This window comes from Capra hircus, chromosome 12 (assembly GCF_001704415.2).
Source record: "Capra hircus breed San Clemente chromosome 12, ASM170441v1, whole genome shotgun sequence".
Lineage (NCBI taxonomy): Eukaryota > Metazoa > Chordata > Mammalia > Artiodactyla > Bovidae > Capra > Capra hircus.
Genome location: NC_030819.1, coordinates 16,396,903 through 16,415,722, shown reverse-complemented (window position 1 = coordinate 16,415,722; position 18,820 = coordinate 16,396,903). Strand labels below are relative to the sequence as shown.

Genomic DNA, 18,820 nt, shown 5'->3' with positions numbered 1-18,820 from the left:
GTTTGTCCAAAATTTTGCAAGAGGCAGATGAGAACTTAGCAATAACTCCCACGATAGCTCCAGTTTGCAATGGAACTTCTTTGAGGTTTAAGGTGAAGCTTACTTAACTTCATGTTCCTTTGCAACATGTTCCTTTGCAACACACATTAGGCCTAAGAGAAACAGGGCACAGGACATGACATGGCTTTGCATGAAACCAGAAGAAGGGAACAGGATTCCCTCAACCTAAAATCACCATTAAACCAAAGCCTGGGTAATATTCAGGAAGCTCCAATGCTTTCCCTCAGCTTTCCCCAAGAACTCTCATTGCAAGCCTCTGCTCACGAAGTCTAAAAAAAAGCCATCTGAGTTGGCGTTCATGGGTGTGTAGGTACACGCACGCTCAGTCACTTAGTCAGGTCCAACTCTTTGCGACCCCATGGACTGAGTGTAGCCCACCAGACTCCTCTGTCCATGGGATTCTCCAGGCAAGAATACTGGAGTCGGTTTCCATGTCCTCCTCCAGGGGATCTTCCCGACCCAGGAATCAAACCTGTGTCTCCTGCATTTGCAGGCAGAGATGCTTTACTACTCACTCAGCTACCTGGGAAGCCCGAATTGGGATGCATGAGAAATCTAAATTATTGGATGACCTCAAAGAGGTGCAGACTGCTTAATATCAGGGACCTGAGACAACATCTCACACTGTTCGTGTACTTAGGAAAAACCTTCTGCTATTGGAACTGCCACAAATTTCAGCTAAATAAAAAATCTAAATGAATCCTCTCTACTTTCAGTGAAGGGTCCAAGCCCCACGAGGCCACAAGCTGTCTTTACTGTTTTCATTTCCCCAAATCCCCTAATACATATTGCAAAGTCTATTCTGGGCAGAACTAAATTCTTGCACAAAATACTTAACACAAAAACAAACCTATGCCTCATATGTGACTCCACTGATCTTATGTCACCCAAAAGGAGAAGAAAAACAGACACTCTGCCATCAAAAAAAAAAAAAGAAAAAAAAAAACAAGAAGATGCATCAATTCCAATTCCTTTTCTCTATTTCAAATACAATTTATTCAGAACGCTTATTTGGAGCTTCCCCCAAACTTCCAAACTTTTATCTCCCAAAGTCTCCTTACAGCATAGTTCAGATTTTTAGACATTCTCATTCTCTGATGATTCATTCAGAAGGGACAAACAAGGGCCCCCTTCAACACAGAAGTGAATTTCAGGGTGCAATTCTGTCTTGCGCAGACTCTCTGTAGCTGTCAACTTGGCTCAGCCGTGAAGTCCTGAATAACACCCTCTGTTACTACTTTTTTTGTTCCTGGTCCCTTCCCCTGGGGTCATGACTCTTCAGGTCCACCTATCAGACTCAAGTTGTGCCTTCAATTCCCCAGAGTCACTGAAAACGCAGTAAGTTGACAAAAAAGGCACCCGGTTCACTGAGGCAGCATCTGATGCATTTCCTTGCGTTCCACTGGGAGGGTAGAGGACTCTGGTGCAGCACCATGGACCCTCTTGTTCTCTCCAATGCCTCTTCCAACTGGCTCCAGGGTTTTCTTAACAACCTACTTCAGCTCCTCATGTTTCTTCCCAAGCATCTTTCTCCTCAGGCATGAGCATCAGATGCTTCTGTAAGATGACCTGACCTGCTAATTCACTCAGTCATGGCTGACTCTGAGACCCCGTGGACTAGTCCACCAGGCTCCTCTGTTCATGGGATTTCCTAGGCAAGAATACTAGAGTGGTTTGCCATTTCCTCCTCCAGGGGATCTTCCCGACCCAGGGATCGAACTTGCATCTCTTACATTGGCAGGCAGATCCTTTACCACTGAACCATACAGTATGGCAACTAATTTTTATTTATTTATATTTTTTGCAACTGATTTTTAATATTTAAGGCAGAACACTGACAGAGACTTCAGCCCCTGGCCGACAATGCCCTACAATCCAAAATATTTTGTGGCAAATGGTATGAGGTTTGAAAAGAAGCGCAGCTGATAACACAAATTTGATTTTCCTCCAAGTAAACAGAATAACTAGTAAAGTAGTTGAGCCTACCTTTTCATTGAATTTCTTTGTCACCAACCTACATCATTAGGAGAAAATGCAAACGGTTAAAAAAAACTAACAGTGATTTGAGTTCATATTTCTGGTAATTAACCACTAGCTAATAACTGAAAGATTGCTTAAGCTCCATAAACAAAACAGACAAGGCTCAACAGCCCTGAGGCAGAGGGTGTGATGGAAAAACCCCCAGCGCCTACACTGGCTTTAACTATAAAACCACTCTTCCTCACCAGGTCAGTCTTTAAGACTATCCTGTCTGTCTGTCTTCTAGGCAATTCGTCTCTCTCAGCAGAGACTCCAGACTGACAATGTGGAATTCTTTACACAATATTGAGAACAGCGGTCCAAAATTTAACACCAATTTAAAAATCTAATAGTCTTTCTGCCTATTACTCAGAGTTAAAGGGGGAAGGCTAATTATAAATCATATACTTTCTGTCTGGGCAATACAAAGTCAACAGGACAGACTTTAGGAAAATTCCAGCTAAACCAGTTCATTCTTTGAAGCATTATAGGTCAATTATGAACATAACAACCCTCAGCATGAGTAGGTAACTGCATATTCAGAAAGAACAAAAACATCTTTTGAAAAGCCTCTCTGTATGTGATCTATTATTAAAGGGCTTATTTGATTGGAAGTTAAGTAGAGAGAGAGAAAACTCCCTAGAGAATCTGAGGACAGGCTAAAACAGCTTCCTTAATAATTTTGGTACATTCTCCCATTTGCTTTTAAAAAAATGTTTCCTATTAGCACAAAAGCTTGCAGAGGTGGGAAAAAAGCAACCGAAAACAGAAACAGGTTTTGTCAGCAGGGAGAATGCTCTGCAGGAGATTCTTTATGGATGGCCTGTGACTCAATGGACATGAGTTTGAGTAAACTCCGGGAGCTGGTAATGGACGGGGAGGCCTAGTGTGCTGCAGTCCATGGGGTCACAAAGAGTCGACTGAAGTGTCACCTTGGTTCCAGGCCGTCCTGTCTCCCAGCTCTAAACCAGCCAGTGAGCTGAATGCCATCGTCAAGAGAGGCATATCCAGATGAGATCTTTCTCCCTCAATCCCCTGGGAAGTAGCCCTCAAGCCATAGGATATGCATGACCCCTTTATTAATAAACAAGGATGCAATCCACAAGCTTTTTTTCACTAGGAATCTCAACCATAGGACTATAGGGAAACCAGAATTATAACATTAATTCAAATTAATCTTCACCACCCATTAAGTAAGACATTTTTCCTAGGTTCTAGACCTTAGATAGGGTCTTTTTTTTTTTTAATAGAGTTCACATTTGAGAAGAGGGATGATAATCAAATTATAAAGACAGGTCAGTTCAGTTCAGTCGCTCAGTCGTGTCCAACTCTTTGCGACCCCATGAATCTCAGCGCGCCAGGCCTCCCTCTCCATCACCAACTCCCGGAGTTCACTCAGATTCACGTCCGTCAAGTCAGTGATGCCATCCAGCCATCTCATCCTCTGTCGTCCCCTTCTCCTCCTGCCCCCAATCCCTCCCAGCATCAGAGTCTTTTCCAATGAGTCAAGTCTTCGCATGAGGTGGCCAAAGTACTGGAGTTTCAGCTTTAGCATCAAGAACAATGATAATAACCAAACAGAAAATAAAACAGGGAGACACGACCGAGGGTGGGGGTGGCCACTTTAGACAGAGTGAAGAACACAGCTCACCAAGGAGGCCAGGCGAGGACCAGGACCCAAAGAACAAGTGGTTCGTCATGTTCCAAGCCAAAGGAACAGCAGGGCAGAAGCCCAAAGGCCTAAAGCACTTCAAGAAAAATCCTGAGATGCTAAGTGTTTGCCTCTTGAGCAATAGAGAGCGTAAAAGAATGTCCTGTAGAAGGGAGAGAACCTGGGAACCTGGGAGAGATAGTAGCTGGGCTTGAGGTCCCTGAGGAAAGCAGCAAAGGTGGCTGACATCTAATATCTCTTTTCCATCCACCCTCGGGCTAATGCTAACATGTTCAATTGGGCGAATAAAGAAACTGGCTCAGACTGGATCTGGACCAAGATTGAGATCACACAGCTGGTTGCCAGCCAGGACAGTCAGCACAGAGTTCAAAGTCACTTACTGAGCCTCACCTCAGACATGGGGTCCTTCCAACAGGGCAGAGGGTTCCTCAGCCTTGGCCGAGCCCAAGGGAGCCCCCACGCCCCTCGGAACCCTTGGCCTATTCTTCCTCCAGCCCACTGCAAAAGCACTGTAACCAGTCTATCATCTTAGCTACCTAAGACAGTGAAGGTGCAGGTCATCTGGGGAACTGCCAGCCTCTCCACCTGACCCAAGGCTTCCCTGGTGCCTGGCTGCTCAAAGTGCCCTCATCTTGGCTTTCTGTTCAGCTGGCTCAGCCGGAGATAAGCACCTTCACTGGCTGGACTCGCATACACCTTCAGGAGACCACTGTGCCTCCAGCCGCAGTGACTGTGCATTCCCCCGGGACCCACGGCTAGGAGGGACCAAGCAACCCAGATGCCCGCGTGCCACCTCCAGGAGCACACACTCTCCTTGCAGCTTTCACAGCCATCACTCATGTACAAATCACAGGTCAGGGATTATCTTAGAAGGATACCTGCTCAAGTGGTTACAGTAACAGGATTTCACTTGTCATTACTCAGATATGTCGTTTAGCTGAACTCTGTCCACAGTTTCTGCCCATACTCCGCAGGAGTGTGTGTGTGTGTGTGTGTGTGTGTTAGTTGCTCAGTCATGTGTGTTAGTTGCTCAGTCATGTCCGGCATTTTGCGACCCCATGGACTGTAGCCTGCCAGGCTCCTCTGCCCATGGGATCTCCAGGCAAGAATACTGGACTGGGTACCATTCCCTTCTCCAGGGGATCTTCCCAACCCAGGAACTGAACCCACTGGAGAGGGAGGAACATATTTTATGGAATATGAACTTAGCTCTGTTAGAGCGACCATATTATTTATCATCCAACCTAGATACTGCTAGGAGTAAAACAGGGTGCTGTTAATAATTACAGGATGATTAAGGGGTGTGAATCAGGACTGTCCTGGGCAAACCAGGAGTTGAGGCACCTAGAACAGGCCAAAAGGAGCAACTTTTAGAAAACAGAGATTGAAAATAGCTCTACAAACTCAGGCAATCAAAAATTTTACTATTAATCTGATTTCATATCAAATCAAGGTATTTTCCCGCCCCCTTTTGTGGGGGAGAGGAGCGGAAGGGAGGCTGCCATACCATAACATTTCATTCCAAAATAAAAAGATGCAGGGATTTCCTAGCGACGCAGTGGTTACAACTCCATACTCTCACCGCTGAGAGCCGGGGTTTGATCTCTGGTCAGGGAACAAAGATGCTATAAGCTGTATGGCCCAGCCAAAAAAAAAGAAATAAAGTAAACAAAAATTTTAAAATAAATAAAATAAAAAGATGCAAGCGCAAGAATACTAGGATCCTGGCCTGTCAAAAGACCAGGATATAAGAAACACCAAACCCTTTGCTTTGCTCTACAATCAAGTCAAATGCTAAGATCCATTAGGAACCAGGGGACACGTCAGAAATTTAAGACTGAACATTAACACCAGACTGTTAGGAATAAAGTCATTATTTGCAGTGCAATATGCTTTCGGAGATAGACTTCTTAAGAGAATTTCTGCATAAATGAAGATACAATATAGCTTTTTTTTACAAGCACCACCTGTTCTCTTCTTGGCTCACACCACTCTTGGAGCTGTATGTAACTCATCCTCTTCTGCCTTCCAAGGGTCTCTGGCACTTGACTTTCAACATCTGAAGCTGAAATTAACAGCCTCCTCCCCATTTACAGATTTGTGTTGCCTTGGACATGGTATCTTTTTAACCTCTCTGCACCTCAGTTTCTTCAGCTGGAGGCCAAGAAAGTGGCTGGGCTTGGCCAGTCTTTTATCGATACAAACGTTAATCATGGTTGTGGTAGCGTTCCACCTGCTAGTATAGAATCTGCTTAAGGTAGCAAGGTATTCTCGAAAATCTCAGCGGGTCCAGGAGTGCTCAGCGTGGCTGTGTGCACAATGAGGGGAGACCCTGCCTCTTACTTCAGCGGGAGGGGGGCTGAGAGAGGAAATAGAGGGGAGGCAGGCCAGGCCCTCCTGACAATCCTCAACCCACTTCTTCAAAGATCACCAAACCTCACTGCACGTGGACTTCTGTGGAAACCACCAAGTGGGGCTGACTTTCTGAGGAGGGAGGGACGGCAGAGATAAAAAACAAAACAGAGGGACTTTCCCTGGAGGTCCCAGGGGTTGAAATGCCACACTTTCAGTGCAGGGGGCAGGTGTTCAATCCCTGGCCGGGGAAATAAAAACTCCACATTCCTCACAGCGCAGCCAAAAGATAAAAACATTTAAAAATAAATTTAAAAGTTTAAAAATAAGCTACAAAATAAAACAGAGAACACAGAAGGCAGGGGAAGGAGGCAGAAAGAGGCAGGAGGAAGTGAGCACGAAGGAGGCAGGAAGTGTGGAGGATGACCACTTCCTGCCTGGAAGCCGCCACCAGCCTGGAGGGCCTCCCTCCCTCAGGCCCACACGCTCCACCGCGCTTGCGCTGGTGGGTTCTTCCACATACAGGGGGCTGCAGCGGCGCTCGCGTCCACCTCTGCCTGCCTTGATATTCTTGCCAGAATTCAGCCTAAACACGTGAGCAGGAGAAACCACGTTGCGGCTTTAAACCGCAGAGCGGCTGTCTGGTGGCTCTGGGCCAGCTGGATTCAACCAGTGTGTGGACACCCCACCCACCCCGTTCGCCTGCCACCAACTTCTCAGAGTAAGACTTTCCAGAAGAATCAGCCGGAGATGACTGGGAGTCACAGAACGGCGAGGCCGGCCTCGGGTTCACCCGTGCTTTGCAGGTGGAGTTCCGTCTCACCCACAGGAGCCTCACCCAACCCCCGGCCCACCCTTTCCACACACGTTCAGCACTAGGTACTACTTCCTCACTTTGCTCTGCCCTCACTAAGGAGGCGAGTTCCAGAAATCAAAGGCAACTGATTCCCCTTTTGTGTCTGTGAGCTGGCAGCTCTGCAGGATTCCTCCCGGCTGCACTTCATCCTTCCTGGAAGGGTTTCTAAGAAGGTCTCCCCCCTTTACAGGAAAGGAATCCCTCCTGAGGAACGGGGCTGATGAGAAGGCGGACCTGCGGAATTTCCCTTCAAAACACTTCAACTTACTTTCTGAGTGGCTCCTAGTAGAGAAGACCAAATCCACTGAAAGAGAGGGAGGGAAGGAGGGTTTTGCAATAATCCTCACTGTCCCCATTTATTGAGGGCTTGATATGCAGCAGGCACTTACCTGTGCATGTTTTACAAGTGAACAAACTGTGTTGCTCAAGGAACGCTCAGAACTCATATAAATGCCACCTGTGTAATCTGTGGCACCAATATGCCAACCCCTACAGGCCCAGGCTTAAGTTTTAAGCCATCTCCCTTCTATTTAAGCAAGCTCCCAGGGTTTTTGAGCAAGCTCTGGGAGGTGGTAATGGACAGGGAAGCCTGGCGTGTTGCAGTCCGTGGGGTCACAAAGAGTCGGACATGACTGAGCAAATGAACTGATTTCTGTTTAAAAACAGGACAATTGGTGGTAGAGAGAAGGAAGTGAGAGTAGGAAATGGTTCAGGCCGAAATGGCCGTATTTAGAAGATACCACAAATTATAACCATTATTCGTGTGTGCAATTTTAACAGTACCATGTACATAGAGGATAAGTAAGTTTGTATATGAAATATCTAGTCTTTCTAGATATTTAGAAGTGTTTAATGCATTTAAAAGTAGAAGTAGTGTAATAATGCTTCCTGTAAATAGTTTTTTAAAACTGATGGGAAATACTGTAATTGGAATGGAATTGTTAAACCTCCTCTCTGAACAGGAAAAAAAAAAAAAAACAGGACAGACAACTTTCTCTCTTTACAGAAAGGGAAGAAGGTACACTGCCGAGCTGAGAAATCCCTTCAGTAGAAGTAGTAGCCAGATGGTTTTATCACATAATCTGTCACATCCTCACCAACAAAACACACCAACAGGGGTCTGAAAAATAAAAGCAGCTTATTGAGTGAGCAACTTTATGTTCACGAGCTTTCTGTTGACAAATGAGAGATTTCCTCTCAATCACCATTATAAGCTCAGTCAATCCAGGCATTCTGTGTGCCCTGGGTAAGGAAATACACACAGCAACAGAGGTCATAGCCAATACTCTGGAACTTGTCACCTTGACTTAACTCTGAGCTCTTCAATGTCCTGCTTTGGTAAAAGGAAGACAAAACCAGGTGCAACAAGGGTTTACTATCCAAGGAGTCAGGGACCAAGTATATTTATCTCCGCACACAGGAAGTCCCCTTCTTCCCCAATACCTTGTTGAGTCCCAACAAGAGTGAACAAGCCAGCTGCTCTCATGCTTTGAGAGGAACTTGAAAACAGGGTGCAGATCTTAAAAATATGTAAGTTATTTTCAAGTATCTTTTGATATTGATTTGTAACATAATTCCACAGTAATAAGGGAACAGACTGTATGATTTCAATACCTTTAGACCATGAAAGTTCTGCACCTTGTTTCGTGACCCTGGATATGTATCAGTGTCTCCTCGACACTGCAGAGATTTATCATCTATGGGAACATGAGCAGAATTTGCATCCTGCTGCTGTGTGAAAATTATATAAATCTTAACCATGTTCAACTGGTTCATAGTGCTTTTGGGTCTCCTATATCCTTCTATTTTTCTGTCTATTCATTCTATTAATTTTTGAGAGTTTGACATTGAAAACTCCAACAAAAAGATCTTATATCGATTTAAAAAATAAATAAAGTGGGAGGGGCCAGGCATTCAAATTTTCGGGCCATCAGGGTGAGTCATCATATTGAGGGCTGAGAAACTGCTGTATACTCGCTAGTAAGAACAGCGCTGGCAAGTTAAACAGATAATGTTAGTTGCTCAGTTGGGTCCAACTCTTGGTAACCCCATGGACTGTAGCCTGCCAGGTTCCTCTGTCCATGGAATTCTCCAGGCAAGACTACTAGAGTGGATAGCCATTCTCTTCTCCAGGGGATCTTCCTGACCCAGGGATCAAACTCATTACCGAAAACACTCAAAGAGGTTTATCTTACTCAAACCCACAGTAACAGCCTCATAGTAAGAAGGACAGTGTTCTCTGGCTACATCGAAACGTTACAGGCAAGATTTAGGATGAAAATGTTCCACACATCACAGAGGAGACAGTCTGGGAGAAAGACATGCAGGTGTAAAAAATTAACACACAGAGAAACCTCAATTACATAGTTGGGAGACCAGGAGGGGGAGCTCTCCTGCCTGCAACAATATCAGAGCCCAGTGGCAAGAAGTAACAATCTTCCTTTCCTGGCAAGGATTCAGCTAATGAAAAGCCATGGATTCTGTTCACTACAATAACTTTCCCAAGTCTCCTGTCCCTCTGTAAGAGTTCTGCTTCCTCCTTCTCTGTAGACTTGCCTGAGGCTTCCCATGGCTGCAGACACTGAACTGCAGTTCTCTGCTGTTCCCACATAAACCCATCTTTGCGGGAGAAATATCTTGACAGTCTGTTTCAGGTCAACAAAAGGAAGGGAGTCAACACATTGGGGGACCTGTGGATGACTCAGAAAAGCAAATTATTCACTTGACACATCTGAATGGATACTAGTCGACATCTCTCAGGCTGACCAGATGTGGAGTATAAAAACCCCAATATCAAGAACTACAGGAGTTAAATCTGTTACACTGTTTATTTCATGGTAAGGACTTAGTACAGTAGTAGTAGTAGTTTAGTCGCTAAGTCTTGTCTGACTCTTGGGACCCCATGGACTGTAGCCTGCCAGGCTCCTCTGTCCATGGGATTCTCCAGGCATGAATACTGGAATGGGTTGCCATTTCCTTCTCCAGGGGATCTCTCCAACCCAGGAATCGAACCTGCCTGTCCTGCACTGCAGGCAGATTCTTTACCGACTGAGCTATGAGGGAAGCCCAAAGACATAGTAGTAAACTTTAATACACCTTTAGGGTGATCCTTCTGCATCTTCCTTGGAGCTGGAGTTATCATATAAAATCACCAAAAGCAATCAAACTAAATGCCTAAGAGGACTTCCCTGGGGTTCAGTGACTAAGACTCCATACTCCCAATGCACGGGACCCAGGTTCAAGCCCTGGTCAGGAAATTAGATCCCACCTACCCAAACTAAGACTCCATATGCCCCAACTAATATCCAACTTAGCAAAATTAATTAATTTTAAAAATTAGATATGTATCTAAAAAGGGGGAACAGAACAAAGCCAGAGAAAGCACCCCAGAGAGCTCGCCCAGATTCCATCAACAACATGTGGATTTCTGACTGTTAATGAAGAACAACAAGATTCATACAAGTGGCATTCTGAAAATGGTGCCAAGAATCCTAGTTTGAAATTAAACATTTTGATGTATTCACCATCGATAGTTACTGAGGACCTAACAGAACCAACCTCCCTAAACCGTCTCAGCACTCAGCCAGTTCACATCCCCCTCATATCATCAGAATCTGACAAGAGTTTCTAGAGTCTGTCTTGACATCAATGGCAGTTTCCACAACCACACTCCCTTTGCAAGGGGACAGTTCACTAACTGAAATGTGGTCAGTGTCAGAGGAATTACGATTTAAGGCAAAATGGTTGTCTGAGGATGCCTTACAAATAGCTGGGAAAAGAAGAGAATGAAAGGCAAAGAAGAAAAGGAAAGATGTATGTCCATCTGAATGCAGAGTTCCACAGAATATCATGGAAATAAGAAAACCTTCCTAAGTGATCAATGCAGAAGAAAAACAGAAGAAAAACAATAGACTGGGAAAGACTAGAGATCTCTTCAAGAAAATTAGAGATACTAAGAGAACATTTCCTGCAAAGATGGGCACAATAAAGGACAGAAACAGTATGGACCTTACAGAAGTAGAAGATATTAAAAAGAGGTGGCAAGAATACACAGGAGAACTACACAAAAAAAAAACATCTTAATGACCCAGATAACCATGATGGTGCGATCATTCACCTAAAGCCAGACATCCGTGACTGTGAAGTCAAGTGGGCCTTACGATGCATCATTATGAACAACACTAGTGGATGTGATGGAATTCCAGCTAAGCTATTTCAAATCCTAAAAGATGATGTTGTGAAAGTGCTGCACTCTATGTGCCAACAAATTTGGAAAACTCAGCAGTGACCACAGGACTGGAAAAGGTCAGTTTTCATTCCAATTCCAAAGAAAGGCAATGCCAAAGACTGTTCAAACTACTGCACGACTGTACTTATCTCTCCCGCTAGCAAAGTAATGCTCAAAATTCTCCAAGCTAGGCTTGAACAGTACACAAACCGAAAACTTCCAGGTGTTCAAGCTGGATTTAGAAAACAGAGGCACCAGAGATAAAGTTGCCAACATCCGCTGAATCATCAAAAAAAACCAAGAGAATTCCAGAAGAACATCTACTTCTGTTTATTGACTACACCAAAGCCTTTGATTGTGTGGATCACAAAACACTGTGGAAAGTTCTTCAAGAGATGGGAATACCAGACCACCTTACCTGCCTACTGAGAAATCTGTATGCAGGTCAAGAAGCAACAGTAAGAACCAGACATGGAATAACAGACTGGTTCCAAATTGGGAAAGGATTATGACAAGGCTGTATGTTTTCACCCTGCTTATTTAACTTCTGTGCAGAGTACATCAGGCAAAATGCTAAGCTGGATGAAGCACAAGCTGGAATCAAGATTGCCAGGAGAACTATCAATAACCTGAGATATGCAGATGATACCACCCTTATGGCAGAAAACGAAGAGGAACTCAAGAGCCTCTTGATGAAGTGAAAGAGGAGACTGAAAAAGCTGGCATAAAACTCTACATTCAAAAAAATGAAGGTCATGGCACCTGGTCCCATCACTTCATGGCAAATAGAAGGGGAAACAATGGAAACAGTGACAGACTTTACTTTCTTGGGCTCAAAAAATCACTGCAGATAGTGACTGCAGCCATGACATTAAAAGATGCTTACTCCTTAGAAGAGCTATGACAAACCTACACAGCATATTAAAAAGCAGAGACATTACTTTGCTGACAAAGGTCCATACAGTCAAAGCTATAGCTTTTTCAGTAGTCATGTTTGGATGTGAGAGTTGGACCATAAAGAAAGCTGAGCACCAAAGAATTTATGCTTTTGAACTGTGGTGTTGGAGAAGACTTGTGAGAGTCCCTTGGACTGCAAGGAGGTCCAACAAGTCCATCCTAAAGGAAATCAGTCCTGAATATTCATTGAAAAGACTGATGCTGAAGCTGAAACTCCAATACTCTGGCCACCTGATCCAAAGAACTGACTCATTAGAAAAGACCCTGATGCTGGGAAAGATTGAGGCCAGGAGAAGGGGACAACAGAGGATGAGATGGTTGGATGGCATCACAGACTCGATGAACATGAGTTTGAGCAAACTGCGGGACATGATGGACAGGGAAGCCTGGTGTGCTGCAGTCCATGGGGTCACAAAGAAACAGACACAACTGAGCGACTGAACTGACTGACTGATGGAACAAGTGAATGTGGTCCAAGATCCTACTCAACCCTCATCTCTGTGGATAGATCATGTACTAACCCTCAACCTGCTGGCCTCTGGGATGAAAGTGGTTGAGAAATGCAGAGCACACCCCAGGGGGCTGAAGTGCAGGACAGCAGGGACACTGCCAGGGAGTCTCAGCAGACTGGAGAATCCAGTCCCCAAGCTGGACACAGTTCATTAACTGTGCTCCTTATTTTCAGTAACAGGGATGAGCAAGAATTATTCAATAAACCATGACAGGAAAATGGGCTGTTTCAGGAAAAAATGAAATTCTAATTGGCTAAATTGTTAGAAATGAAACAAGATTAAAATAAAATGCCTACAGAGATTTAAATGATGCTGAGATTTTACAAAGACATATTACAAAAGCAAGAAACCAAAAGGCTTGATATACTTAATAACTTTTAAAACCTCTAAATTCAGAGAAATGAAAATCTGTAAAATTGTAAGTGCTATTACAAGTTATTTCAAAAATATAAATGCCTCATATGAAAAAAATCTATTAATACACAATTCGATAAATAAATAAAGGGTCAATAGGCACCAAAAAGAGGTTCTATTTTTACAAATCAAACAAATTGAAATTAAAAATGTTTGATATTATTGGACTTCCCGGAGGTCCATTGGTTAAGACTCTACTCTTCCACTGCCAAGGAGCACAGGTTCCATCCCCAGCCAGGGAACTAAGATCCCGGATGCCTCATGGCAGGACCAAAAACCAAAGACTGTTTGATATTAACCTTAGACCTAGAAGAATTAATTTAGGTATTCAAAGTTGACACTTAAATAAGCTCACAAACAGCTGTGAAGAGGGCAAATTGGTCCGACCTCATGGAAAACAATTTGGCCTTTCACTGGTCATTTTATGTCTGAGAATATAGAAAAAGGAAAGATGCACCACAATATAAAATCATGGATATTCATCACATCATAATCAGCAATAAACTGTGTTAAACAAAATTGAAAGACTGCATAAATTGCAATTAAATACCATGTTTTGAAGATTTGTATTAAATGTTAACCAAAGAAAATTAAGAAGGTTTCAAGATTCAAAACTATTTTGTTTTATACAAAAAATGAATATGGGTAAGCAGGTGTGCATAAAAATTTCTAGGGGAAAGACTAAGAAACAATCAAAATATCAGTAAGTGTACTTGGCTAATAAAAACAAATCCTTATTCTTTTCTTGCCTTATAGTTTTACATTTCTTACACAAATAGAAAAAAAATGTATATTTTTCTATAAAATCCACAACAATTACCAACACCCATATTGGTAAAGGGTATATCCTTATACCCTACCTGCAAACTGTTGTGAAACACTAAACCGCAGATGAAATTTAAAGTATATACCCAAGGAGAACATGAAAACTCGGTTTTTCTCTACAAGGTGAGCCTTCTCTCTGGGCAAAACTTCCTGGCTGGGCTCAGTTCATCATTCCCTTGGTAGTGAAGTTGGGTACAGAAGGAAATCACTAAGGTACTTCAGGCTTTGAATACAAGACAGCTATTATGGTCAACAACTAAGTCTGCAAACTCTGAACACCCTCTCCTCGGGATCGTCATTCCCCACCATGGATGGAACCCGCCACCCCCCTGCACTACAAGAGCAGAATCTTAACCACTGGTCTGCCAGGGAAGTCTGGACCCCTTTTTAAAAGATTATACTTAAGTAACAATGCCAGTGGGAAGAGTGGCTTAAAGCAGTTGCTAGAAAAAAAAAATTTTTTAAGCAAGTTGCCAGCATCAACCTTCCACCAGAATCACCTGGAACACTTCTTTAAACCTCATCCCAACAGCTTCTAATTTTACAGAACTGATCTAGAATAAGTGCAGGAAAACTGCATTTCTAACAGGCTCCCAAGTCCACATATATAGTCAAAGCTATGGTTTTCCAGTAGTCATGTATGGATATGACAGTTGGACCATAAAGAAGTTTGAGCACCAAAGAACTGATGTTTTTGAACTGTGAACTGTGGTGTTGAAGAAGATTCTTGAGAGTCCCCTGGACTGCAAGAAGATCAATCCAGGCCATCCTAAAGGAAATCAATCCTGAATATCCACTGGAAGGACTGATGGTGAAGCTGAAGCTCCAATACTCTGGCCACCTGATGTGAAGAGCTGACTCATCAGAAAAGACCCTGATGTTGGGAAAGATTGAAAGCAGGAGGAGACAGGGACGACAGAGGATGAGATGGTTGGATGGCATCACGAACTCAATGGACATGAGTGTGAGCAAACTGCGGGAGATGAATATGGACAGGGAAGCCTGGTGTGCTTCCACACCATGGGGTCGCAAAGAGTCGGACACAACTGAGTGACTGAACAACAGGCTCCCAGGTGAGGAGGATGCTGCAGGTCTGAGAGCTGTACTTTGAGAAAAGCCGCCCTAAAGCTTGATTATAGATGTTTCACATGCATCATCTCCCACAGCAAGAACCTGAATTGTCTACAAGAACAAAGGTGTGTTTGGAATCGCCTTCTTTGTGCATTTAGGAACAAGTAGGCACACCAACTGGTAGGCTGCGGTCCATGGGGTCGCTAAGAGTCCAGCACGACTGAGCGACTTCACTTTCGCTTTTCACTTTCATGCATTGGAGAAGGAAATGGCAACCCACTCCAGTGTTCTTACCTGGAGAATCCCAGAGACAATGGGCCCCCGTCTATGGGGTCGCACAGAGTCAGACACGTGTGAAGCGACTTAGCAGTAGCAGCAGCAAGCATACCAACAGAAACAGTTACACACAGGTTACAACAGTTACAGGTTAAACAGAACAGTTAACAGAACTACAGTTACACACACAGGAATCACAGACTCAGAAGTCAGACTGCCTAGTTCAGGATCCCACTCCACCACTTACCATGTGATGTAGGCAACTTCCTCAACCTCTATGCTTCAGTACCTTCAGCTGTAAAAGATAATAGCTCCATCTGCTCCCACAGGAAAACTGGAAATGGGTGTCTACCAAAATCAATGAGATCCTCACTTTCCATTTCCATGCTACATTTTTAAAATCCAAAAAAAATGTCTTGGAGAGTTCCTTGCCCTGCCTGACGTTATAGGAACAACAGATCGCTTCTCTGAAGGCTAGAGATCTGGACAAGACCCCACAGGCTTCAGGTACCCCAACCCCAGTGTGGCCTTCAAAGGTGGAAGGATAAATAAATATTCACAACAGTGAAAGCGGTTAGTCAAAAGACATACTCCAGTCGTCGCTGTGTGTCCCAGGCAAATGCAAAACATGTTCAAGAATAGTGTCCCCATTCATTACATATAAATTGTTTCTTTACCCATTACAAATTTGCCTTAATTAGGTACCAGACACACACACACAGAAGGATGGAGAGAGACACGGTCACAAAGTCTAGCCGGGTGCAACTGGCCGGCAGACGTCCCATAGGGAATATGGTTAAAGATGGAGACATTATTGGAAGAGGACAATTGGTCTAGGGCACTAATTACATAAAGGAAGCTGCTCATAAGCTGCTTGCTTAGCGGGGGTGAAAAACGAAAAAAAAGTGCAACTCAAGCTCGGAAGAGCAAATTCCCAGAGCAGTATTGGAGAAGCCGGCTAAGGGTAGGGTGGAGGGGGGCAGCGGGGTGGTGGGGGGAGGGTCCGGTCCATTCTCCGGCTGGGCGGTGACTCTCCCTGGGCAGCCTCGGTTCTCCGCCTCCGGCTCCAGCTGCTCCCTCTGCTCCAGGAACCGGAGGCTGCCAGAGCGGCGAGCAAATATACTGGGATAGCCGGCGACCCCGCGACCACGTCCCCCTCCTCGGCCAGCTCCCCACACCCCCACAAGCCGGCTAGCCGGCGGGGACCACGCGGCCGGCGCGGGGCGGCCCCACCAGCGGCAAGAAGCCGGGCGGCCTGAGGGAGAGCGGAAAGCGCCTCTGCCCACGAAAGGCGAAGGCGGCATCAGTACCCGCCCCACGGTGGCGGGGTTATCACAGCCCAGGCGGGGCGCTCACCAGAAGAACACGCGCGAGCAGAGGTTCGCGTTCCGCAGCGGGTTGGGCTTCACCTCCGGGTACACCGGTTGCATCTTGCCGGCCGGGGCGAGCGCGGTTTGAGATCCGGCCGCTGAGGCGTCGGTGCCGCCTGCTGCTCCGGGAGGTGTTGGCCGGGATGCTGGACTTCAGGCCGCCGCGCCAGTCCGCGCAGCGGGAGCCAGAGAACCACTGGCTTCCGGAAACCGAGCGCCTGCGGCCGGCCGGGTCCCCGCCTCCCAAGGCCGCGCCGCCTCCCGGGCCCGCCGGGAGGACGCCGGCAAAGCTCCGCGGCCGGATCGCCGGGAGCCCAGAGCCACAGGCCGCGAGCGGGGGCGCCGGCAGGGCCTAAAGTTGGCCTGGGCTGAGGTTGCCCGGAGGCGGGCGAAGGTGCGAGGCGAAGGGAGGAGGGTAAACGCACCGCCCGGCACGCGGGGCTCAGCGCCTAGGCGTCCACGTGCTCGCACCTGGCTGCGAACGCGGCCTTAGTTATTGCACCCAGCCGGGTACCCGCCCCCCGCCCCAGAACGTGGAGAGGGGAGGCGCCGTAATGCCCGCCCCCCGCTGCTCGGAAACGCCCCTTCGACTGCGGTTTTGCAAATATCCTGGAAAAGCTGGCAGAAGGCGTGAACAGTTGGAGCTCCAAGCACCCTGTCGTCTTGGTACCAAACTACGGTCCTCTGGGAAGTCCTCCGACCTGCGGCCAAGCCTTTGGCGTCGGACAACAGCACGGTTTAGCACAGATTATGTTTGCAGAGCGTCAAGAGCCAAAGAAAAATAACAAGATTAGAAGAACTCAGAACGATTTTGGAAGATGAGTGAATGTTGCCACTGGGGACAGGCTGTTGGCATCTCGTGTTGCTGCATTGTGTAGGGACGGACCTCTGCGAGCGTTTTGCTGCCCTTTTAGATTGTGAGGGATTCCCAGGTGGCGCTATTGGTAAAGAATCCGCCTGCGAAGCAGGAGTCCTAAGAGACCGGGCGGGGGATGGGGGTTCGATCCCGGGGTGGGGGAGATCCTCTGGAGGAAGGCATAGCAACCCAGTTGCCCCCAGTTCGCCAGTATTCTTGCCCGGAGAATCCCCGCGGACAGAGGAGCCTGGGGGGCTACAGTCCTTACCGTGGTACACTGTCGGACAGGACTGAAGCACACGCTTAGATTGGAAAAAGGGAATCTGCAGAGAGAGAGACTCACTTATGATTTCTTTCATCATGTACTCTGTTCCTAGTGGATTAACAGTGACATATGCCACAAAATATCAAGTTGGTTCGCATTTCTGAGGACCTGACCTGACTTTTTTTTCGTTTAGTCGCAAAGGTGGGGCTGACTCTGTGCTTCCTACATTGTAGCCAGCCCTCCAGGCTACTCTGTCAATGGGCTTTACCCAGGCAAGATTACTGGAGTGAGTTGCCATTCCCTTCAGGGGATCGTCAGGATCCAGGTCTCCTGCATCGGCAGGCCCATTCTTTACCACTGAGTCACCTGGAAAGCCAACTCTAGCTATAAGGATGCCCTAATTACGTATTATCATCCCATTTCACAAATGAGGCTTAAGGACAGAACTTGCCCAAGGTCTTAAAAATCAATAAATGATGAATTCTGATTTGGATGCATAGTTCAGCCTGGTCTGGTGGATGGACAGTGTGTGTGGATGGGTGTCTAGAATACACTGAATGAGTAACTTGGACTGAATGAACAGAAACTTTGACTCCCAATAAGTATTTAGTTATTTGTGTGGCCTTCTTACCAACTCAGCAGTTTCTGGTCCCTTCCAGCCTAAACAAAGATCAAAGTTCTTGATGCTGATAACAGATCACTTTGATAATTTCCCATGTACCTTGACTAAAGTCATGTTTGTTATTAATAATGACTTAACACAACTTTGTAAATCAACAATGTGTGCACGTGTGCTAAGTCTCTTCAGTCGGGTCCCATACTTTAAAAAAAAAAAAAAAAAAAAAAAACAGCTTTTAGCTTCAGTTATTCAGGTTGAATAAGTTTGTAACCAACCAAAACTCTGCAGGGGCCTCCTGAGCACAAAAGCCTTTCTTTTTTTATCCCGCATTTCTAATTTGTCCGATACAATCTTCAGACTTCTAAACCTCCCTGTTCCAAAAAGCAAATTCAAATAGTTGCTAATAGAAACAGGAAGAAACCAGAATGCAGTGATTAAAGCAGGATCCTGGTTCCTCCTCAAGGAATA

The 18,820-nt window shown here is 45.6% G+C and overlaps 1 protein-coding gene across 1 annotated transcript in view; it reads right to left on the bottom strand.

Annotated features, from left to right (window-relative positions):
* ABCC4 (ATP binding cassette subfamily C member 4) overlaps window positions 1-18,470 on the bottom strand; it is a 188,448-nt gene extending 169,978 nt beyond the window's left edge. Inside the window, 1 exon segment of the mRNA XM_018056447.1 lies at window positions 16,599-18,470. Coding sequence (XP_017911936.1) covers window positions 16,599-16,672 — 74 coding nt within the window. The 5' untranslated portion in view covers window positions 16,673-18,470.